This window comes from Lolium rigidum, chromosome 4 (genome assembly GCF_022539505.1).
Source record: "Lolium rigidum isolate FL_2022 chromosome 4, APGP_CSIRO_Lrig_0.1, whole genome shotgun sequence".
In the NCBI taxonomy this organism is placed as follows: domain Eukaryota; kingdom Viridiplantae; phylum Streptophyta; class Magnoliopsida; order Poales; family Poaceae; genus Lolium; species Lolium rigidum.
Window position 1 is genome coordinate 253,275,246 of NC_061511.1, and position 25,286 is coordinate 253,300,531.

At 42.0% G+C, this 25,286-nt stretch overlaps 2 protein-coding genes and 1 long non-coding RNA gene across 4 annotated transcripts; all 3 read left to right on the forward strand.

Moving 5' to 3' along the window:
* Positions 1-1,217: 1,217 nt before the first annotated feature.
* Positions 1,218-6,110, forward strand: LOC124650266 (transcription factor TGAL5-like). The gene is made up of 12 exons (XM_047189812.1): positions 1,218-1,309; positions 1,463-1,584; positions 1,912-1,997; positions 2,177-2,395; positions 3,033-3,080; positions 3,168-3,227; positions 3,308-3,385; positions 3,459-3,504; positions 3,605-3,876; positions 3,990-4,229; positions 5,495-5,637; positions 5,740-6,110. The coding sequence occupies exons 1-12, from the start codon at positions 1,290-1,292 to the stop codon at positions 5,828-5,830; spliced, it is 1,425 nt and encodes a 474-aa protein (XP_047045768.1). The 5' UTR covers positions 1,218-1,289; the 3' UTR covers positions 5,831-6,110.
* A 1,023-nt stretch (positions 6,111-7,133) lies between these two features.
* LOC124707529 lies at positions 7,134-8,383 on the forward strand. Of its 2 annotated transcripts, XM_047239191.1 has the most exons (3): positions 7,134-7,297; positions 7,806-7,977; positions 8,100-8,383. In XM_047239191.1, exons 1-3 carry the CDS (start codon positions 7,184-7,186, stop codon positions 8,192-8,194), a joined length of 381 nt encoding a protein of 126 aa, XP_047095147.1. In that variant the 5' UTR covers positions 7,134-7,183; the 3' UTR covers positions 8,195-8,383. The 2 variants fall into 2 exon arrangements, with proteins under 2 accessions (XP_047095147.1, XP_047095148.1); XM_047239192.1 differs by having other exon boundaries at positions 7,134-7,394; positions 7,806-8,383.
* Positions 8,384-8,409: 26 nt separating this feature from the next.
* Positions 8,410-10,239, forward strand: LOC124707530. The gene is made up of 2 exons (XR_007004899.1): positions 8,410-8,505; positions 9,925-10,239. It is a non-coding gene; the product is annotated as an uncharacterized LOC124707530 (long non-coding RNA).
* Positions 10,240-25,286: the final 15,047 nt, after the last annotated feature.

Below are 25,286 nucleotides of genomic sequence, written 5' to 3' on the forward strand. Positions count from 1 at the left end.
TTGCAAGTAGAAAGATGGATAGATCATGTACCTCATTTTTGTTGTGACACTTTCAAGTTTCCAAAAAATGCAAACTAAAATTCTAGACATACATTGTGTTTTATCTTGTGCATCTGTGAAGTTTCATCAAAAAATATGTCAAAATGTGACATGTGTAAAAAAGAGAAGACATACGTAAATAGTGTCACATACTATTTACATATCATTTGTTCTTTTTGTGTAGGTCACATCTTGACATATTTTTGGATGAAACTTCAGAGATGCACAAGATACAACATAATGTATGTCTGGAATTTTAGTTTGCATTTTTTGAAACTTGGAAATGTCACAACAAAAATAAGGTGCGGGCGCAACTAGTTGTGGAATATCCCTCTCAGTCTAGAGCTCCCTATTTTGCTCATAGAAAAGAAAACTCTTGTGTCACTGCTCTTATCTCTCTCCTCAATGATCTTTTTGCTGTGAGTACTTGCCGTCCCAGAAGCTAGGCCATAGGGCACCCAATGAGAGATGAAAGGTAGTTACAGGCAGTATAGTAGGAGACAGAAATCCTGACAGGGAAAGGCCTACCACATCTTTCCCCTATCATCCCCCTCTCTCTAGCCCTGTGAAAACTGAAAAGAGACACATGCTCCTAGGGCATGTTCAAAAGGACACAATATCTTCTTTGGGGTACAGTACAGTAGTGGATGAAACTCCAAGGGCGATTCGATTTGACAGTGTGGGAGAAGACAGACAAGAAAGGAGGCAACATCCTATCATATGGTATGCTCTTTTCTCTCTCTAGCAAGTTTCCACCTCTTGAATATACTTGAATACGTCGTACATACGTGCATAGCTTACTAGTGTACTGTTCCCTTGTTGCAGAGTAGAGTTCTTCTGCTCATTGCCATGATGCAAGGTGAAGAGAGTTCTTGGGGGATGGCAGCAAGTGATCGTGATGGAGCTGTACCATTCGGCCAAGCACTTGTATATGGAATCCAAGGCCATGCTCCTCCTGCTGCACCACCTGCCAACTTCCTGTACTGCACCTTCACTCTCTAGTCTGCTATTTTCCTCTCTTTCAACAGCTAGATAGCTAGCTAGTACATTGCCAAGACAACACAGCTAAAGTTCTTTCGCATCATCTACTAGTTTTCAACTCCAGCGCCTTGCTTGGTTTAAAATATAGCCTCCTCCTCCTCCTCCCCTCGCCTCTTTTTAACCACCTTTATAACCAACTCTCCTGCTATATATATCCAACCTTCTCCGTATTGGATTACACCTCTTCCCACGAACCAAATAGTTTCTTAATGCCTAAGGCCTGGATCCTGTAAGTGATTTCATCTTTCTGGGTCTCATCCTTATCTGTCCACCTCAACTATCTTGCATTGCTTTTACGTTCTCGAAAAAGTTTTTATCTGGTCTGCACATATATTGCATATGCCTACCACCACTGATGCTGAGTTCTACTGCTTTGTTCCAGGAGGGAGTTGCAACCTGCAGCCGCTGCTTACTTTGGTGAGTTGGAGGAGGCCCTTATCCATGGCACCTATACTGCTGCTGGTGTCGATCCTGTCATGATAGAAGGTGATGTCCACACCAAGTGTAAGACGCTGCCTTTTCTCCACACCTCGATCTCTCTTTCTCCAAACCTTAACCACCTGGTTGCGAGAAAGGCTTGTGTCTTTGCCTCCCTCCCCACAACACACACCATAGATAGATAGGCTCGCCGTACCTTGGCTTTTGCCTTGCCAAACACAGCCATGAGCCTTAACCACATGCAATTGGGGGAGGGAGGAGGGGCAGCATAAATGGTGTGATCCCAGGACTCCCCACGCCTCACCTCTCTCTCCTTTCTTTGTCTACATTTTCGCAACCTCTTGCGGTAGAGAGCGATTGACAAGGCCTTTAATTCCATTTGTATCTATGCAGCGGCAGCAGGATATCTTGCAGCTAGGCCCCCCACTCTGGAGATCTTCCCTTCCTGGCCAATGAGTCATCTACAGCAGCCATACAGTGTAAGCACTGCTTCTCTCGATCATTCACAGGCTCCTACAGTTTCTTTCTGACCACAGCAGCGGAGAAAAGTTGCTCTTGGTTAATTAACTGCTTTGCTCGCTAGCTCACTGTCTTCGTCTGCCTGCCGGCCGGCCGCCCTCCTCTTGTTTCTGGGATTAATTGCTATATTGCTTCACAGGCGAACTCGCAGTCAGTAGGGAGCACTGACTCCAGCTCCGCTCAGAACACAATGTCACAGGCCGAGTTGGTGTCCCCAGTCAGTATGAGGACCGACTCTGGCCAGCCGCAGGAGGTGTTGATGGTGACCATTGATGATTACAACTACAACCAAGGACTCGGGCCAGCGCCAGCTGCTACACCAAGCTTTCAGCAACATGCAGGAGGAGCCCAAGATAAGGTAACAGTGACACTTTGATATATACTGTATGCTTTGTCGTCTTCATTCCTGGTTTGAGTTTTTTTTGGAAGCTCTTAGTTAAGCATTTCAATGCAAACAAGAGCTTGTGTTTCTGTATGAAGTAGCTTGCTTTCAGAAGCATAAGCATGCCTGTGTTCGAGCTTGAGCATCCTTTCAGTTCTAGACATGCCTTTGAGTAGAAAAAAGGGAGTTCATGGGGGTTGTTGGGTGGGCATGGGAAAATGGCATATTTCTAGAACAGTTGCAGGCCAGGCAATATCAAAAAGGTCAAAGCTGGCCCTAGAGAAAAAAGAATGTCGCCAAAGATGATTGGGGACATCATAGTGATTTTACGTCTCTCCTTTTGATGGATAGAAGCAACATGATAACCACCTGAACTGTTCCTTGGAACATAAAACGACCACAATAGTGGCACATGCTCTTCCAATAGTTCATGAGCTACAATTAGACACTGCTGCTATTTTAAGAGAGAGAAGCAGGTAAACAGCTCCTAGTGAATTGAATAGGTTATTTTATAGGTGGGTAGCAACACCGAACAGGATGTTTAGCTCCAATGTACTTCCATTGCGCACTGTTCTAACTTCCAGATCAACCTTTCTTCTGTGCTCTGATGCAGAGGAAGCATGGATCCACAAGAAAAGATGGCACGTCGTTGGATCCAAAGGTGTAGTTTCACTTGGTACCAATTTGTTGATTGCATGGCCCTGCATTTCATTTTTGTGCCACTCTTACTTGTATCTCTATTTCTTAGACCGAAAGGCGACTGGCTCAGAACAGAGAAGCTGCAAGGAAGAGCAGGCTGAGGAAAAAGGTAGAAAACAGATTAAATCAGTAAAAGATTCATCACCATCAGAAAAAATTCTAACAAAAACAATTGCACGTATTTTGCAGGCATATGTTCAGCAGTTAGAAACAGGCCGGATTAGGCTTCAGCAAATCGAGCAAGAGCTTCAGAGAGGACGTTCACAGGTTCCAATTCTCTAGAACATCTAACATGTGTTCACCTAGTGTTGCCATATGCTTAACTCCTGATTCATTTCAGGGTCTGCTCACCGGAGGATGCAGTGCGCCCGGAGAAATGAGTTCTGGTAACCATCTCATTTATTACATTTGCACCGGTACACGCTTCACGAATTTTAACTGTGTATATAATTCAACAACTTGTTGATGTGCTATTACAATTTACAGGCGCCGTGATGTTCGACATGGAGTACGCCCGATGGTTAGATGAAGACAGCAAGTATATGACCGGGATTCAGGGTGCATTGCAGGCCCAAGTCCTCGACGGGAACCTTGGAACTATCGTTGAAGAATGCATCCGGCACTACGACGAGCTGTTCCACTTGAGGGCCGTGCTCGCCAGGTCCGACGTCTTCCACCTCATGACCGGAATGTGGGCAACGCAGTCTGAGCGGTGCTTCCTCTGGATGGCCGGGTTCCGGCCCTCGGAAATCCTCAAGGTCTCACGAAGTGGCAACGCAAATGCCCCATGATTTTTGTTGTGTGACACTTGCATGATTAGAATGGTGATGTTAAATGCTGAGCCCTCTTGGCCTTTTTTTTTTTGCACCAGATGCTGATACCTCAGCTCGATCCACTGACGGAGCAGCAGCTGGTGGGGATGTGCAATCTGCAGCAGTCATCGGAGCAGGCTGAGGAGGCGCTAGCGCAGGGGCTTCAACAGCTGCACCAGTCGCTGGCCGATGCGGTGGGCGCTGGCCCTCTCAACGACGGTGCAGATGTTGCCAACTATACCAGTCTCATGGCCCTAGCACTTGACAGGCTCGACAATCTCGAGAGCTTTTATCGTCAGGTCAGTAATTTTCTCTTTGTTGCAACTCGTGCATCGTGCTGTCAATATTTTGTTGTCCGGGCATGATTAACCATTTTCTGAACATACAAAATAGAAAGACACTTCTGAGATTTTTTGAATAGAAAGAACATAAACATGCTACTAAGCCCCCACACCTTATTTAATAGATATTGTCAAAATGTTTGTCCTACAGAATGATGTTCTACTTTTCGGATGAACAGAAAGGCACTAGTGATATAAGCTGTATCTTAGTAGCATGGTCAACTTTGTTTGAGCAACTGGCAAGATCATGCAGATAAACATCATTAGCACTTTCCAGTAGGCATAATCAGTCCCTTATAAACTATCTTGGCTGATGTTTATGGACCATTTAAATATTGGTGTTTCCGTGAGCAATTGACCGAGTTTCAAACAAGGTTCTTTCTTATCACATAAAAGTATAAAACAAGTGTCTTGTAGACATAAACACCTATCACTTTCTATATAAAGCCTGAGTAGGAATATGACGGTCGCCTTTTTGGATTGAATTAATTGTTCTGTGTCCTACGCCCACCCTGGATCCCCTTATGTTTGCTGGTAGTTCAACAAATGCACAGACATATATGGGGATGTGCAAGGGTTCAGTCCTATCATCTAGAATCAAGAAAGAGACACAACAACCTAAACTCTAGCACTTAGGGATGAATCAGATGAGCCTTAAACTAAAGTAGGATCATGCTGCTCCACGAAAGGATTAGAAAACAAGTGTGTCTTGTCTTTCTGTAGGTTCTCTTCTCTCCCGTATCTGAATAAAAGGAGACTATGACATCCAATTGCTCCACTTCTCTCTTTTTATTTAAAAAATATTTTTTGATTGTGGTTTGTGGATAAACTTTGGTGGAGTTGGGAGTTATATTTTACCTTTGTTGATATATTTGGAGAAGTTTAGATCCGAAGACTCCAGAAAGGAACATAAACTGCCTTGACATTTCTAGTATGTTAAGTTTGCACATAGTATGGATAAGTAAATTTTAGTCTTCAAGAAGAAAATTGCATCACGTTTGAGGTTTACAATATGGAACAGGAGTAAGCTTTCAACTAGTCCGTGTCTCAAGCAGGAACATTGGCTTTGGACCTGTTATTATCATCAGATGCTGCCGCCACCAAACATTGCACTCTGAAATGTTGCACGTAGATAGTGCTACCGTTAGATTTCATTTAAAGTTGCCTGACAATTATCCCTTCCTGTAACTGACCTAATATCTCAACATGGCATTGCAATGAAGGCTGATAATCTGAGACAGCAAACCTTGCATCGCATTCGGCGGATTCTGACCACCAGACAGACAGCTCGGTGTTTCCTCTCCCTCGGAGAGTATCATCGCCGTCTCCGTGCTCTCAGCTCCATCTGGGCTTCCCGTCCTCGCGAGTAAGACATTCTCTTACTTATGAATATTCAGTAGTATATACAGTCAGAACTCATTCATTATTCTGATATCTCATCTCACCCTTTTCATACACTCTTCCGCAGGAACTTCATCATGACAGAGAATGTCAGCTCTACAGGAGCAGAATTTCAGGCTATTCATCAATCTCAACAAAACCAGTTTTCCGGCCTCTGAAGCATCCCCTGGAGGGGGTGCAAATTCGGCCATCAACATGTGACAAGATCGTATTGTTATATTGTTATTAAGATATTGGGAAAGGAATATCACTAGCTAGGGAAAGATAGCAGAAAGTAGGCCGGCCAAGGGAAGAAATCGGCCTGGCTCTCTTGCTGTTATGTTCTGACGGCTCTTGGGCTGAACGAAGGGGTTAGCACTTTGCAGCATTTGGTGCCAAAGTAGAAGACGATTAAGAAAAGTAAGAGCAGTTGGGATGTGGATGTGCTGCATTTGTATGAGTAGAGTAGGTCATTCCGTTTGTGAAATGGGAGAAGAAATAAACAATCTCAGCATTGCCAAACAACAGAGCCACATGAACCAACCGTACCTAATTTGCGATATTACAACTTGCATTAAGGCCAAGACAAATTTATTCGGAAATATGGCTACGCCTGAAAAACGAGCTGTGGCTTTCATGAAAGGTGCTAGAACATGGTTTAATTAAGCCATTGGCCCGTCATGCCAGCTTAGCAGTGTGTGAGTCGAACAAACAATTGCGAGCATACTTGGCCACATATTTTCAATAAAAGGTATGTTAATGTTAGAGCGATACAAATTACATCCTACCTCTGTAACAATAAAGTGTTAAAGATCTCGTCAGGACATCAAGATTGCACGCAATCAAATTATTAAACAAGAAGGAAAAAAGAGAATTAGCAACCGTGATCCGTGATGAGCAGCAACACCAGCCATCCTTGACAACACATGGACTGCAAGAATGGTTCTCCAAAAGCAACGGCTTGGGAGGGAATGACTCTTCACCCTGAATTTCAAGTCCAAACAAACTCCAAACAATGCAATTAATGGGCGATAGTGCTGTTATTGCCACATACAACCAATTAAGAGCATGCCTAGAACTTTCATTCGGGAGCTCAAGACCAGCTACACTCAAGAAAAGCACCACCAAATTGCATGTACTGCTGCCACTACTCGCTGACCCATCGAAGACCTTGCTAATGCACAAGATTCTGGCATGGCACCGCCAAATCCCACATCGGGACGCTCTCTGGCAACCCCGTGCTTGGGGAGATACACAACCCCACAAGCATGTGTGAATAAACTTCGAGGATAACATCAACCAATAGATAGCGGAAATTGAGAACAAGCAAGTGCGTACCCCTTTGCCCCATCTCACAGCCCTCCACGATAGCCCCGTGGCGCTCGCTTATCGCCATCGGGTGAAAGAAAAAAGCTAGAAAACGAGTCGATTTGTTGTGACCTCGCCCAGTTAGAACCATCCTCGCATACGACCTCCCCCTCACGTCTCCTCCACCTTCCCCACCGCCTGCCGCTCTTCCTCATTCTCACCTAATGGGAGCAAGAACAGTGCCCGAAAAAGGGCGCCCAAGGGTGATGAGAGCAGGAACCTTTGCACGGGAGATGGAGTCTGCAGCGCGTGCCCCTGCGACGGCGGACCCTGCACAGGTGCCGTCTTCTTCCCGCATGTGCGTCGCCTCGTCATGCCCCGGCGACTTCCTCCGGCCGCACGGCCGCATCGGACCCAGCGTCTCCAGGGTGAGAGGTATCTGTGTGGCAGGGTGTCAAGGTGGGATCCCGGTGGGATGTTATTTTGTACCATGTAGTTCAAATTTTGATGTCAAAATTTGTACTAAAAAAGTCAAATTATACTAAAAGTGGGACAAAAGTGGGATCCCACCTGACAACCTTAGTGTGGGATGTGTTACTATTTGATGGGGTTCGATTAGTTTCCGGATGGGCCAAATGGGACATCCAAGGGGAAAATATCGGATCTTAGTTCCAGGGGTTGTGTTGGTCTGGATGGAGCGTTTATTGATTGAGGATGATGTCTCATTAATCGATATTAAAGAGATTTGGACTTGTGGAGCGCATACCTAAGCACATACATTATCTTTATCTCCTTGCTACTAGCTCTGAAAGAATTTCCATGTTGACCTATCTTGTGGTGCTGTAGGATTCCAGACTTCTGGTGGGGAGGAAGAACGCTGGGCTGTTGATGGAGCCACTTCCAAATCATGTCATGATGCCGATGAGGCATGGCATTGTTTCTTCTGCCGGGCGCCGGCAGCATGACCTGAAGATACGTAACTCAGGCAATCTCTATTGGTCTTGCTGGATACACTCACGTAAATATCATATGCTAATAAGTATTTAAATCTGTTAAGCAATTCTTGTTTGGTTTTCCCTTTACTGTTATGTGTGCTGAATGGTAACTACTAAAGCATGTTGGGTTTTCCCTTTACTCCAGGCTGGCCACTCGGCGCCGAGCGAGCAAGCTACCTGTTGTGGTGGCGGGGAATGATGAACACTGCCGGCAGTCACGGGCGCTCACCTTTTCCCTAACCATCTAGGTTCTCCACTCTCTGATCTGACTCCTCTCTCCCATCTCTCTGCAGGAACACGGACGGTTTACAGGGGACCGACCCGGCGATCAAGAAGGCGGTCAATATGAACCTTCTTCAAGTTTGGTGATTTCACCACCTAAAAAATTAGCTTTATTAAGGGTGTGCCTGCTACTTTGTACAAAAATGAACACCTAGATGGTTAGGGAAAAGGTGAGCTTGCACAACTTGGATAGAGGATATTATTCAGATGTAAGTTTGGCCTAAAAAAGACCTGGATAGATCAAAGAAATACATATGAAGATGTCGCAGGTTACACAATTTTCTGGTGCTATTACTATATTTCCTTAGTAGCCTGATATTAGTAAGTGGTTATTTTCCAGCTTGGATATTAGTAGCCCGAGAAAGAATATATACTGGTTTTTTGTTTTGTGTATGCATGCTTAATAATATTTAGTGGCATGATTAATACTATTTCCTATCTTTTCAAGTTTTATGTGTTCATGCTTAGTGATATTCAGTAACATGAGGCTACAGGTCTGTTAGATGACATACTTCGCAATAGTAGAACAAATCGTTGTATGCAATTCATGGTTAACAAAGGCGCGCCTAGGTGCTAGGCAACAGCGAATTGCCTACCGCTTTGATGCGCTGTCAACTTACTTTTTCTTAGAGAATGGTAGCTGTGGTACTTCAGTGGTCAAGTAGTAAGGAAAATAAATTAGTTGGCAATTTTCCTGGACTATGTCATACTTTAGTCCTGGATTCATGGATTACAAATATTTAACCACTGGGTTCATGGATTACAAATATTTAACCACTGTTGCTTCTCGTTGTATAAGGTTGTCATGTTGGCTGAACTATCAGCTACTACCATCACATGCATAGTGACGTTACTGCTAGCCAAGTTAGTTATAGTACAGACAACAATTGAATAGTGATGTCATCAATCTCCCTAGACCGAGCTTTGTTGGCCACTCCCAACTTATTCATTACATCCAGCTTAACTCGATGGACACAACGGAGGCCGAAGAAAATCGAAGATTTTTCCAAGTTGATTTTCTGACCTAAACCTTGACAATAGGAGTTTCTTTGAAGAGGAGATGGGAGATAGGTGGGTCTGCGCGAATGTTACGAACTCCTTGTACAATCCCCATAGGCTCCTTGAGAAATAGCAGATTTGACAGACCTTCAATACATAGCAGGAAAATGGAGGGACTAATAGGATCCTGGCCTCGTTGAATCCCTCGAGAAGGAACAATTGGTGAGGTGAGTTCTCCATTCACAACTGGTGAGGTGAGTTCTCCATTCACCACAAGGGGAGCACATGCCTGGGTTGTTAGCACGTAGCAGCCGTCTCATATCTAATATATGTATGGGACGTACTGGTGAAAATACATGGGACACAAAGGCCATCATAGATTTCTAGGTTCTTTCTTGTTCATGATGCTCGCGCTTCCGCTGCTACATCTGTTCCGAAGATTACATTTTCCTCCAACCTACGACTAATTATAAATATGGTGGCAAGTTGCAGAATTCCCAAAAACAATTTTAGTCCACGCCTTGATTGCAAATTATTCATACCGACTTGTGTTGTTTATGTTAGGTTCATAACTCATGTGTTACAAACCTGCTCTTGGCCATAGAGTTCATGCACCTTCTTTTCTAGATTTCTCTCAATCAAAATTAATCCCATTTTCTTAGATTTCTCTTTTTGTTTCTTGTGTATAGGTGACAGATGTAGAATTCAGTATGGCCAGAGAGAAGTTCTTGCTAAAAAAAAGGCCTCTACATGTGGAAGTGTTTACCCCTCTACGTGTTTGTGTTTGGCTAAAATGCGTAATTTTTCTATGTACATGTATGTATTCCTATTTTACACATAGTAAGCTAAAATTTTGGAGCTAGGCTGCAATGGTGGATGCATCTCATTGCTTTTACCTATTTCTTTGACACCACATCAGAGCAACTTCATTTCGTTACTATACAAATATTGTAACTTTGATTTATGAAATTTTGGAAGTGGCTGACATTTCTTATTTTTGGACTTCCAAGGTTTTCCATGAGATGGTGCATTGAGAAACAATTGTCAGCTTGTATTATAATTTGCTAGAAACTGTGAAGTGAAATGTAGCGGTTAAAACGGCCAGAATGAGTTTTGATTTTGATGCAATACCATTGAGAAGGCATGCCAAGGAAACCTGTATTGGGTGTTGAATTATTTATGATTGGAGTGGGATTAGATCGCACAACTCTGGTGAGGAGGCGCCCCATGGGGCGCCCCAACCACTAGTATAAATAGAAGCGCACACACACAAGTGACATAAGGAACATGGAAAACCTCCTCAACATGAGGAGAAAAAAACACAGGTACAAACCATCCGATTCCACTATGAGAATCCTTGGTACAAAGTCTTCTCAACATCTTAAACCACACTTAAAGCACGTTGCCCAATGACACCATGCAAGATTACAATGAGGCAAATATATCGTAGTTTCTGTCCCTTCGATAATCAACAAACTTCTCTTAAACCACATATCCAAACTACATAAAATTTGGTAGCCAATTAAGCATTTGTGTTTCCAGAATACTACAAAAAATCATCTCAATCGGAAATTGTTTGCCTACCTAAACTATTCTTCTACCAAACCTGCTCTGTACTGAAAATGTAGTAGTATGAACTAACAAAGTCGCCCTCAAATGTGACTCTCCACTGGCCTAAATCTCAAACTAGCGAACCAAATCGAAATACTCAAGGTAAGGAACAAGCTCACCAAGTTTGGAGCCAATCCAAGCACATTTGATCATCTAATCACCACCTCACCACCTTGAAGACAAATCGGTCAAATCTCAGAAATCCCACCTCTCCTTCTTCCTCTCTCTCCTTCTTCCTCTGTTCTCACTTGGTTGTGGTATTTTAGTGTGTTATCTCACCCTCTCACAATAGAAACAAGGTTCCGGCATTACTCTTTCTTTCCCACTCAAACACCAAGAGTGTTGGTAGGGTTTTTTCGTTCTTACCTCTCAAGGAGGCAGCTGAGCCGTTGGAGTTGGAAGCTCGGTCAACGGTTGACACATGTTGCATTTCCTGTGCTGATGTTGGGCTGCCAACACACCTCCATGCACGCGGAGGGACATGAGCCAACAAACTCCCCCTCTTGACACCATGTAGGGTCTCACTACCTACCGACAGTCATGTCGGCGAGCCGTCATCATATATCGAGTTTTTCTCTTGTCACCACCTTGGTCAACATCAATCCCATTGTTATCTATGTGCACCACCTCAATCTGCGTTTGCTCGGAATTTAGGACGTCTCAAATCCAATGATAGCGTACATCAATATGCTTCGACCTTGAATGAAAACTTGCATTCTTACTTAGGGGGATGACACTCTCGTTGTCACAAAAAGAACACATACTTGTCTTGCTCAAACCCAAACTCACAAGCCAATCGTTTTAGCCAAAATAGCTCCTTACTTGTCATGTTACTGCGATGAAATCATCTTTAGTTGTATTCAAAGCCACACACTTTTGCAACCTGTTTTGCCATGTCATTTCCCCCTGAATGTGAAATCAAATAACATGAAGTAGACTTTGTACCATCAACATCTTCATTAAAGACCGAATCTGAATAAGCAATCATGTTGGGCTCATGAGCACTAAACAAGGCTTCATATTTGTGGTGCCCCAGAGATACATCAAAATCCACTTCACATCTTCCGAATGTGATGTTTCTAGATCGGACATAAATCTGCACACAATACTAACCTCTTGAGAAATAACAAGCCATGTGCACACCATATCATACATCAAACTCCTAACCATTGAAGCCTTTTGCATGATGTGAGGGGAGGGACATTGATTTTTTTCTCAACTTGAAATGAGATATTAGTGGACAACTCGCTGCTCTTACCTTCTCCATATTGAACATGCGAAGTACATTCTCAATATATTTCTCTTGAGACAAGTACTACGTGTTGGATTTTCTAGCTTTCTCTATCATGTTGAGAATATACTTTGTTGACCTAAATCTTTATTGATTTTTTTACTCAAATCTATCTTTAGTCTAGCAATCCTGGAGATATTCTTGCCAACAATCAAGATATCATCAACATAGAGCTTCAACATGATAAAATCATCACCCGGGAACCCTGAATAAATACACAATGGTCCGAGCTACACCTCTTATAATCTGCTTGCTCCCTCATGACAGAAACAAACTTCATGTACCATTTGGTGCTTGTTTTTAGTCATAAAGAGTTTTCTTAAACTTGCCCACAATCTTCTTTGCCTTTAATAAGAAATTCCTTAGGCTACTCCATGTATATTTCTTCCACCAACTCTCCATGTAGGAAAGATATCGTCACAGTCATTTGCTAAACCTCCAAGTTGATATCTGCTGCCATGGTATGGATCATTCTTATTGATGTCATCTTCACTATCGGAGAATGTATTTCATCAAAGTAAATACATTTTCTCTAGTTGAATTCTTTCACAACTAGACTAGCTTTGTACCTTGGATATGATGTGTGCTCTTCTTGCTTGATTCTACAGACCCACTTTTGTATCTGCCAACAAAGCCTACCTATATATTTTTATGCATGTAATTTCTATATTAATCATGTTATTTTTGCGTGATTTTTTCAGTTGATCGCTCTCTTAGGTCCTGTAAAGATATGGCCAACACAACGTTGCCCCTCAATGGTCCGATACGGCGTTGCTCTCAATGGGCCAACACAGTGTTGCACCTTAACGAGCCGACCTAGTGTTGGCCCTCTTGGGATTTCACAACATGTACAATAAGATGGGCTGCCTCATGGGATGTACCATGCAATGGGCCAATGATAATTAGGATGCGACTTTTATCGGGCCGTGGTATGTAAATGGCCATTCATTATTGGGTAATGGGCTTTAACATGCCGACAAAGTTGGGTCTGTGTCGTACAACCAGCCAACCTTCACCGACAGTGGACTTCAAAAGGTCGACTAGAGTTGGTCGTTCCGTACAATGGGACGCTCATAGTTGAGCTACGCAGTGTAACCAACTGGTCATAATTGGGCTGTGAAGTACAACCAGCTAGTCATAATTGGTCCATGCAGTGCAACCGAGCTATCATAATTGGGATGTGGGGTATAACGGTCCTACCAATGTTGGGCCAGAGCGTTAAAGGCTAATCATAATTGACTGATGTCTACTTCGCTTCTATTCCTGTAGACAGTGTTGGGCCTCCAAGAGCAGAAGTTTGTAGAACAACAGCAAGTTTCCCTTAAGTGAATCACCCAAGGTTTATCGAACTCAGGAAGGTAGAGGTCAAAGATATCTCTCTCAAGCAACCCTGCAATTAAGATACAAGAACTCTCTTGTGTCCCCAACACACCTAATACACTTGTCAGATGTATAGGTGCACTAGTTCGGCGAAGAGATAGTGAAATACAAGTAATATGGATGATTGTAAGTAGTAATTGCAATCTGAAATAAAAATGGCAGCAAGCAAACATGTAGCAGAACTTGTTGGAAACGGGGTTTCAATGCTTGGAAAAAAGGCCTAGGGATCATACTTTCACTAGTGGACACTCTCAACAATGATCACATAAATAAATAACTTCTCTTCACTTATGCTACTTTCAAACACTCTCTTGTTGGATAACAAACACCATTCATTGTGTAGGGCTATAAAAGCACACCTCAAGCCGGAGTAAACAAGCTCCACAACTTCATAAAGGAATCACACACGATGCGCACACTGTCACCGTCACACCGTGGAGAGTGAATCCGGAGTTCATATTAAAGTAACCTCTAGAGAGCATAATAGACCGTTGCAATTTAGACGAGTACTAACATAGCATACACACTGTCACCAATAGCTATGAAAGGGGGAATAGATCACATCAATACTATCATAGTAATAGTCAACTTCATAATCTACAAGAGATTACAATCATAACCTACGCCAAGTACTACATGATGCACACACTCGTCAACTTTACATCATGGAGGAGGAATAGACTACTTTAATAACATCACTAGAGTAGCACATAGATTAATAGTGATACAAAGCTCATGATCACATAAAGATCACACCATGGGAGAGAGAGATGAACCACATAGCTACCGAGTAGAGCCCTCAGCCTCGGGGAGAACTACTCCCTCCTCATCATGGGAGACAGCAACGGCGATGAAGATGGCGGTGGTGTTGATGGAGATGACTCCGGGGGCAATTCCCCGTCCCGGCGGCGTGCCGGAACAGAGACTTCTGTCCCCCGAAATTTGTCTTCGCGATGGCGGCGGCTACGGAACTCTTCGTGGAATATCGTCGGGTGTTTTAGGGTTTTCACATCTGGGAGCATATATAGGCGAAGGGGCGATGTCGGTGGAGTCCCGAGGTGGGGTCCCCACCTGGCGGCGCGACCAAGGGGTGGCCCGCGCCCCCCTAGGGTGTGGGCACCTCGTGGCCCCCCTTCGTCTCTCCTTCGGACTCCGTGAAGCCCCTGGAAAAATAAGAACGTGGCCTTTTGTTTCGTCTAATTCCGAGAATATTTCCTGTGTAGGATTTCTGAAACCAAAAACAGCAGAAAATAGGAACTGGCGCTTCGGCATCTTGTTAATAGGTTAGTTCCGGAAAATGCATCAAAACGATATAAAGTATGAATAATACATGTAGGTATTGTCATAAAACTAGCATGGAACATAAGAAATTATAGATACGTTGGAGACGTATCAAGCATCCCCAAGCTTAGTTCCTACTCGCCCTCGAGTAGGTAAACGATAACAGGGATAATTTCTTAAGTGACATGCTACCAACATGATCTTGATCAATACTATTGTAAAGCATATGAAATGAATGCAGTGATTCAAAGCAATGGTAAAGATAATGACTAAACAACTGAATCATATAGAAAAAACTTTTCATGAATAGTACTTTCAAGACAAGCATCAACAAGACTTGCATAAGAGTTAACTCAAAAAGCAATAGATTCTTAATAGAAGGTTTTGAAGCAACACAAAGGAAGATATAAGTTTCAGCAGTTGCTTTCAACTTCAACATGTATATCTCATGGATAATTGTCAATACAAAGTAATATGATGAATGCAAATAAGCAAGTATGTGAGAATCAATGCACACAGTTGACACAAGTGTTTGCTTCTAAGATAGAAAGAAGTAGGTAAACTGACTCAACATAAAGTAGAAGAAAGGCCCTTCGCAGAGGGAAGCAGGGATTACTCATGTGCTAGAGCTTTTTATTTTGAAAACATGGAAACAATTTGGTCAACGGTAGTAATAATTCATATGTGTTATGCATAAAACCTCCTATAAGTTGCAAACCTCATGCATCGAATACCAATAGTGCTCGCACCTTGTCCTAATTAGCTCGGATTTCCATGGATTATCATTGCATTACATATGTTTCAACCAAGTGTCACAAAGGGGTACCTCTATGTCACCTGTACATAGGTCCAAGGAGATAGATCGCATTTGATTTCTCGATTTTGATAGATCTCAACTTGAGGACATCCATACCGGGATAACATAGAAAACAGATAATGGACTCCTCTTTAATGCTTAAGCATTCAACAACAGATAATATTCTCATAAGAGATTGAGGATTAATGTCCAAGCTAAAACTTCCACCATGATACATGGCTTTGGTTGGCGGCCCAATGTTCTTCTCTAACAATATGCATACTCAAACCATTTAATCATCACAAATCACCCTTACTTCAGACAAGACGAACATGCATAGCAACTCACATGATATTCAACAAAAGTGTAACAGTTGATGGCGTCCCCAGAAACATGGTTACCTCTCAACAAGCAACTTATAAGAAATAAGATACATAAGCGACATATTCAATACCATAATAGTTTTTAAGCTATTTTCCCATGAGCTATATATTGCAAAGACAAGGAATGAAATTTTAAAGGTACCACGCAAGCAATTTACTTGGAATGGCAGAGAAATACCACATAGTAGGTAGTTATGGTGGACACAAATGGCATAGGTTTTGGCTCAAGGTTTTGGATGCACGAGAAGCATTCCCTCTCAGTACAAGGCTTTGGCTAGCAAGGTTGTTTGAAGCAAACACAAGCATGAACCGGTACAGTAAAACTTACATAAGAACATATTGCAAGCATTATAAGACTCTACATTGTCTCCTTGTTGTTCAAACACTTTTACCAGAAAATATCTAGACTTTAGAGAGACCAATCATGCAAACCAAATTTCAACAAGATCTACGGTAGTTCTCCATTAATAAGTTTAAACTACATGATGCAAGAGTTTAAACATGATCTACTTGAGAACTCAAAACAATTGCCAAGTATAAAATTATTCAAGATAATATACCAATTACCACATGAAGCATTTTCTGTTTCCAACCAAATGGCAATAAATGCAGCAGCTTTTAACTTTAGCCATGAACATTAAAAGTAAAACGAAGAACACAAGTGTTCATATGAAAAAGCGGAGCGTGTCTCTCTCCCACACATGGATTGCTAGGATCCGAATTTATTCAAACACAAACAAAAATAAAAGCACACAGACGCTCCAAGTAAAGCACATAAGATGTGACAGAATAAAAATATAGTTTCACTAGAGGTGACCTGATAAGTTGTTGATGAAGAAGGGGATGCCTTGGGCATCCCCAAGCTTAGATGCTTGAGTCTTCTTGAAATATGCAGGGATGAACCACGGGGGCATCCCCAAGCTTAGACTTTTCACTCTTCTTGATCATATATCATCCTCCTCTCTTGACCCTTGAAAACTTCCTCCACACCAAACTCAAAACAAACTCATTAGAGGGTTAGTGCATAATCAAAAATTCACATGTTCATAGAGGACACAGTCATTCTTAACACTTCTGGACATTCCTCAAAGCTACTGGAAGTTAATGGAACAAAGAAATCCATTCAACACAGTAAAAGAGGCAATGCGAAATAAAAGGCAGAATCTGTCAAAACAGAACAGTCCGTAAAGACGATTTTTTAGAGGCACTTAACATGCTCAGATGAAGAAGCTCAAATTGAATGAAAGTTGCGTACATATCTGAGGAACACGCATGAATTTTGGCAGAATTTTTAGAGTCTCCTACAGAGAGATCTACTCAAATTCGTGATAGCTAAAAATCTGTTCCTGCGCAGGAATCCAAATCTACTATCAACTTTACTATCGAAGACTTTACTTGGCACAACAATGCAATAAAATAAAGATAAGGAGAGGTTGCTACAGTAGTAACAACTTCCAAGACACAACAAAACAGTAGCAAAATAAAAACATGGGTTATCTGCCAAGAAGTGCTTTCTTTGTAGCCATTAAGATGGGCTCAGTAATTTTAATGATGCTCTCGCAAGAAATAAGAGTTGAAGCAAAAGAAAGCATCAAAAGCAAATAAGAAACACTTTTAAGTCTAACCCACTTCCTATGAAAAGGAATCTTGTAAATAAACAAGTCATGTAAACATAATGCAATAAGCATAGAAAGGCAACACAAGCGCAACTTCAAGATTCTCAACGTAAAGAGGGGAAACTTAATATTATTAAGATGCATATAACCATGTTGCCCTCTCTCATAATAACTTTCAGTAGCATCATGAACAAACTCAACAATATAACTATCACATAAAGCATTCTTATTCACATGCATAAAAGTATCATTACTCTCCACATAAGCATAATCAATTTTATTAGTAATAGTGGGAGTAAAACTATCACAACCATCATTGTAATTATCATAAATTGCAGGAATGGTATAATCATAATAAACTTTATCCTCCATAGTAGGTGGCACCAAAATACCACTATCATTATAATCATCATAAATGGGAGGCAAAGTATCATCAAAGAAAATTTTCTCCTCAAAAATTGGGGGACTAAAAATATCACAACCAGCTTCCCCAAGCTTAAATTCTTCCATAGCATTAGCAATAATAGTGTTCAAAGAGTTCATGCTAATAACATTGCTACAACTATTTTGCAAACAAAGTTCCATGGGTTTTTTAATTTTCTCTTCAAACACATCATGTCCTAACTCAAGATAAATACTATAAAGATCTCTAATATTTTTGTTGTTTTCCATTAAGCCTAACTACTGAAATAAAAACAAGAAACAAAAAGATATAATTGCAGAATCTAAAGAAAATAGCTTCGAGCACTCACACACCGGCAACAGTGCTAGAAAATGCTTAGTAGTCGGAGGCTGTGAATACCTTTTACCTTACCTCCCCGGCAACGGCGCCAGAAAATAGCTTGATGTCTACTCGCGCTTCTATTCTTGTAGACAGTGTTGGGCCTCCAAGAGCAGAGGTTTGTAAAACAGCAGCAAGTTTCCCTTAAGTGAATCACCCAAGGTTTGTCGAACTCAGGGAGGTAGAGGTCAAAGATATCCCTCTCAAGCAACCCTGCAATTAAGATACAAGAAGTCTCTTGTGTCCCCAACACACCTAATACACTTGTCAGATGTATAGGTGCACTAGTTCGACGAAGAGATAGTGAAATACAAGTAATATGGATGATTGTAAGTAGTAATTGCAATCTGAAATAAAAATGGCAGCAAGCAAACATGTAGCGAGAACTTGTTGGAAACGGGGTTTCAATGCTTGGAAAAAAGGCCTAGGGATCATACTTTCACTAGTGGACACTCTCAACAATGATCACATAAATAAATAACTTCTCTTCACTTGTGCTACTTTCAAACACTCTCTTGTTGGATAACAAACACCATTCATTGTGTAGGGCTATAAAAGCACACCTCAAGCCGGAGTAAACAAGCTCCACAACTTCATAAAGGAATCACACACGATGCGCACACTGTCACCGTCACACCGTGGAGAGTGAATCCGGAGTTCATATTAAAGTAACCTCTAGAGTGCATAATAGACCGTTGCAATTTAGACGAGTACTAACATAGCATACACACTCGTCACCAATAGCTATGAAAGGGGGAATAGATCACATCAATACTATCATAGTAATAGTCAACTTCATAATCTACAAGAGATTACAATCATAACCTACGCCAAGTACTACATGATGCACACACTGTCAACTTTACATCATGGAGGAGGAATAGACTACTTTAATAACATCACTAGAGTAGCACATAGATTAATACTGATACAAAGCTCATGATCACATAATGATCACACCATGGGAGAGAGAGATGAACCACATAGCTACCGGTAAAGCCCTCAGCCTCGGGGGAGAACTACTCCCACCTCATCATGGGAGACAGCAACGGCGATGAAGATGACGGTCGTGTCGATGGAGATGACTCTGGGGGCAATTTCCCGTCCCGGCGGCGTGCCGGAACAGAGACTTCTGTCCCCCGAAACTTGTCTTCGTGATGGCGGCGGCTACGGAACTCTTCGTGGAATATCGTCGGGTGTTTTAGGGTTTTCACATCTGGGAGCATATATAGGCGAAGGGGCGATGTCGGTGGAGTCCCGAGGTGGGGTCCCCACCTGTTGGCGCGGCCAAGGGGTGGCCCGCGCCCCCTAGGGTGTGGGCACCTTGTGGCCCCCCTTCGTCTCTCCTTCGGACTCCGTGAAGCCCCTGGAAAAATAAGAACGTGGCTTTTTGTTTCGTCCAATTCCGAGAATATTTCATGTGTAGGATTTCTGAAACCAAAAACAACAGAAAACATGAACTGGCGCTTCGGCATCTTGTTAATAGGTTAGTTCCGGAAAATGCATCAAAACGATATAAAGTATGAATAAAACATGTAGATATTGTCATAAAACTAACATGGAACATAAGAAATTATAGATACGTTGGAGACGTATCATTAACCCATCCAGAAATTCGGCCACAATTATTGGGTTGACATACCCTATTGTATATTGGGATGTATGTACGAACCACATGTCGATATGCGGTAGGATCATACATGCCATTATGGAGAGCTAGGAGCGTACGACATGTTGATAGTACATATAACTATCCTAAGTATAGGTCATTTGATCATAATGAGTCTTAATCCAATTCTCTCCACCAGGGTCACTATTTTATCCAAGAGTCAAACACTCCATTTGACTTAAGAATGATCATTATAATCCTTTCATCATATATGTTTTTTTTTCTTCCATTTGGCTGATCAAGGTCCACTGTCAATCATGGGGTAATCTTGTACTAGAACTCAAGAGGTGATAATATCAGATATATCTCTAATCTCTACTAAATATTGTGTATTGATTGGAATAAATAAGGAAACTATAGATCAAGATTTGGTTCTAGGACTTCTCTTACTTGTTTTGTACTTAAATTTTATTCAAATGTTTTAAGAAATAACATGATATGCGATCTGGAAAGATATGACATTTGATCCTTAGATAAGGTGTACTCCCTCCGTCCCGTTTAACAGGCACGCACGTAGTTTAAGAAATTACTTTGACCATTATTTTGGTCAATAAAATATGAGATATATGTCACAAAAACTATATCATTGGAAAACTTTTTTGCATACGAATCTAGTGATATAGATTTTGTAGATATAAAATTTATATTTTGTTGATCAAATCAATGGTCAAAGTTTGTCTTGAACTGTGCACTACTAGAAAAAAGGCTTTCAGTGGCGCACCACATATAGCCATCAGTGGCGCACCACATATAGCCATCAGTGGCGCACTAGCTAGTGGTGCGCCACTGTTATCACGCCACTGCTAACACATAGTAGTGGCGCACTAGGGGTGCGCCACTACTAGCCTGGATACCTGTGGCGCACTACCTGGTGCGCCATTGACATTCCCTCCGGTGCGCCACTACTACTCCAAAGTGGTGCGCCACCGTTGGTCGAGGCGGTGCGCCACCACCGTGTAGAAGAGGTGCGCCACCGCTACCATCTTGCGTGCGCCACCGGTCCAGCTAGTAGGTGCGCCACCGCTGCGTGAGTACGTGCGCCCGATGGCGTGTATTTCACACGTTCGTTGGGCAACCCCAAGAGGAAGGTATGATGCGCACAGCAGCAAGTTTTCCCTCGAAAAGAAACCAAGGTTTATCGAACCAGGAGGAGCCAAGAAGCACGTTGAAGGTTGATGGCGGCGGGATGTAGTGCGGCGCAACACCGGAGATTCCGGCGCCAACGTGGAACCTGCACAACACAACCAAAGTACTTTGCCCCAACGAAACAGATGAGGTTGTCAATCTCACCGGCTTGCTGTAACAAAGGATTAACCGTATTGTGTGGAAGATGATTGTTTGCAGAGAAAATTGTAAAACAAGTATTGCAGCAGATTTGTATTTCAGTATTAAAGAATGGACCGGGGTCCACAGTTCACTAGATGTGTCTCTCCCATAAGATAAAAGCATGTTGGGCGAACAAATTACAGTCGGGCAATTGACAAATAGAGAGGGCATAACAATGCACATACATGACATGATAAGTATAGTGAGATTTAATTGGGCATTACGACAAAGTACATAGACCGCCATCCAACTGCATCTATGCCTAAAAAGTCCACCTTCAGGTTATCGTCCGAACCCCCTCCAGTATTAAGTTGCAAAGCAACAGAAAATTGCATTAAGTATGGTGCGTAATGTAATCAATAACTACATCCTTGAACATAGCATCAATGTTTTATCCCTAGTGGCAACAGCACAACACAACCTTAGAACTTTCTCGTCATCGTCCTGGTGTCAATGCGGCATGAACCCACTATCGAGCATAAGTACTCCCTCTTGGAGTTAAAAGTAAAAACTTGGCCAGAGCCTCTACTAGAAACGGAGAGCATGCAAGATCATAAACAACACATGTATAATAACTTGATAATTAACATGACATAGTATTCTCTATCCATCGGATCCCGACAAACACAACATATAGGATTACAGATAGATGATCTTGATCATGTTAGGCAGCTCACAAGATCCGACAATGATAGCACAATGGGGAGAAGACAACCATCTAGCTACTGCTATGGACCCATAGTCCAGGGGTAGACTACTCACTCATCACTCCGGAGGCGACCATGGCGGTGTAGAGTCCTCCGGGAGATGATTCCCCTCTCCGGCAGGGTGCCGGAGGCGATCTCCTGGATCCCCCGAGATGGGATCGGCGGCGACGGCGTCTCGGCAAGGTTTTCCGTATCGTGGCTCTCGGTACCGGGGGTTTCGTCACGGAGGCTATTTGTAGGCGGAAGGGTAGGTCAAGAGGCGGCACGAGGGCCCCACACCACGGGGCCGCGCGGCCAAGGGGGGCCGCGCCGCCCTATAGTGTGGCCCCTCCGTGGCCCCTCTTCGTCTCTCCTTCGGACTTCCGGAAGCTTCGTGAGAAAATAGGCCCCCGGGCTTTGATTTCGTCCAATTCCGAGAATATTTCGTTACCGGGATTTCGGAACCAAAAATAGCGTAAAAACAAGCAATCGGCACTTCGGCATCTTGTTAATAGGTTAGTTCCGGAAAATGCACAAATATGACATAAAGTGTGCATAAAACATGTAGGTATCATCAATAATATGGCATAGAACATAAGAAATTATCGATACGTCGGAGACGTATCAAGCATCCCCAAGCTTAGTTCTCGCTCGTCCCGAGCAGGTAAAACGATAACAAAGATAATTTCTGAAGTGATATGCCATCATAACCTTGATCATACTATTTGTAAACATATGTAGTGGATGCAGCGATCATAACAATGGTGATGACATGAGTAAACAGGTGAATCATATAGCAAAGACTTTTCATGAATAGTACTTCAAGACAAGTATTAATAAGTCTTGCATAAGAGTTAACTCATAAAGCAATAAATCAAAGTAAAGGTATTGAAGCAACACAAAGGAAGATTAAGTTTCAGCGGTTGCTTTCAACTTATAACATGTATATCTCATGGATAATAGTCAACATAGAGTAATATAACAAGTACAATATGCAAGTATGTAGGAGTCAATGCACAGTTCACACAAGTGTTTGCTTCTTGAGGTGGAGAGAGATAGGTGAACTGACTCAACATTAAAGTAAAGAGAATGGTCCTTCAAAGAGGAAAGCATCGATTGCTATATTTGTGCTAGAGCTTTTATTTTGAAAACATGAAACAATTTTGTCAACGGTAGTAATAAAGCATATGAGTTATGTACATTATATCTTACAAGTTGCAAGTCTCATGCATAGTATACTAATAGTGCCCGCACCTTGTCCTAATTAACTTGGACTACCGGATCTTTGCAATGCACATGTTTTGACCAAGTGTCACAATGGGGTACCTCCATGCCGCCTGTACAAAGGTCTAAGGAGAAAGCTCGCATTTTGGATTTCTCGCTTTTGATTATTCTCAACTTAGACATCCATACCGGGACAACATGGACAACAGATAATGGACTCCTCTTTTATGCATAAGCATGTGGCAAAAATTATTATTCTCATATGAGATTGAGGATATGTGTCCAAGACTCGAAACTTCCACCATGAATCATGGCTTTAGTTAGCGGCCCAAAGTTCTTCTCTAACAATATGCATGCTCCAACCATGAAGGTGGTAGATCTCTCTTGCTTCGGACAAGACGGACATGCATAGCAACTCACATGATATCCAACAAGAAATAGTTGATGGCGTCCCAGAAACATGGTTACCGCTCAACAAGCAACTTAATAAGAGATAAAGTGCATAAGTACATATTCAATACTACAATAGTTTTTAAGCTATTTGTCCCATGAGATATATATTGCAAAGGTGAATGATGGAATTTTAAAGGTAGCACTCAAGCAATTTACTTTGGAATGGCGGATAAATACCATGTAGTAGGTAGGTATGGTGGACACAAATGGCATAGTGGTTGGCTCAAGTATTTTGGATGCATGAGAAGTATTCCCTCTCGATACAAGGTTTAGGCTAGCAAGGTTATTTGAAACAAACACAAGGATGAACGGTACAGCAAAACTCACATAAAAGACATATGGTAAACATTATAAGACTCCATACCGTCTTCCTTGTTGTTCAAAACTCAATACTAGATGTTATCTAGACTCTAGAGAAACCAAATATGCAAACCAAATTAGCAAGCTCTAAGTATTTCTTCATTAATGGGTGCAAAGTATATGATGCAAGAGCTTAAACATGAGCACAACAATTGCCAAGTATCAAATTATCCAAGACATTTTAGAATTACTACATGTAGCATTTTCCAATTCCAACCATATAACAATTTAACGAAGGAGAAACTTCGCCATGAATACTATGAGTAGAACCTAAGGACATATTTGTCCATATGCAACAGCGGAGCGTGTCTCTCTCCCATAAAGTGAATGCTAGGATCCATTTTATTCAAACAAAACAAAAACAAAAACAAACCGACGCTCCAAGCAAAGTGCATAAGATGTGGCCGAATAAAAATATAGTTTCAGGGGAGGAACCCGATAATGTTGTCGATGAAGAAGGGGATGCCTTGGGCATCCCCAAGCTTAGACGCTTGAGTCTTCTTAATATATGCAGGGGTGAACCACCGGGTGCATCCCCAAGCTTAGAGCTTTCACTCTCCTTGATCATATTGCATCATACTCCTCTCTTGATCCTTGAAAACTTCCTCCACACCAAACTCGAAACAACTCATTAGAGGGTTAGTGCATAATAAAAATTCACATGTTCAGAGGTGACACAATCATTCTTAACACTTCTGGACATTGCATAAAGCTACTTGGACATTAATGGATCAAAGAAATTCATCCAACATAGCAAAAGAGGCAATGCGAAATAAAAGACAGAATCTGTCAAAACAGAACAGTCCGTAAAGATGGATTTTATTAGGCCACCAGACTTGCTCAAACGAAAATGCTCAAATTGAATGAAAGTTGCGTACATATCTGAGGATCACTCACGTAAATTGGCATAATTTTCTGAGTTACCTACAGAGAATTAGACCCAGATTCGTGACAGCAAAGAAATCTGTTTCTGCGCAGTAATCCAAATCTAGTACTTACTTTTCTATCAAAGACTTTACTTGGCACAACAAAACATAAAACTAAGATAAGGAGAGGTTGCTACAGTAGTAAACAACTTCCAAGACACAAAATAAAAACAAAGTACTGTAGGTAAAAACATGGGTTGTCTCCCAAGAAGTTCTTTCTTTAAAGCCATTAAGATGGGCTCAGCAGTTTTAATGATGCACTCGCAAG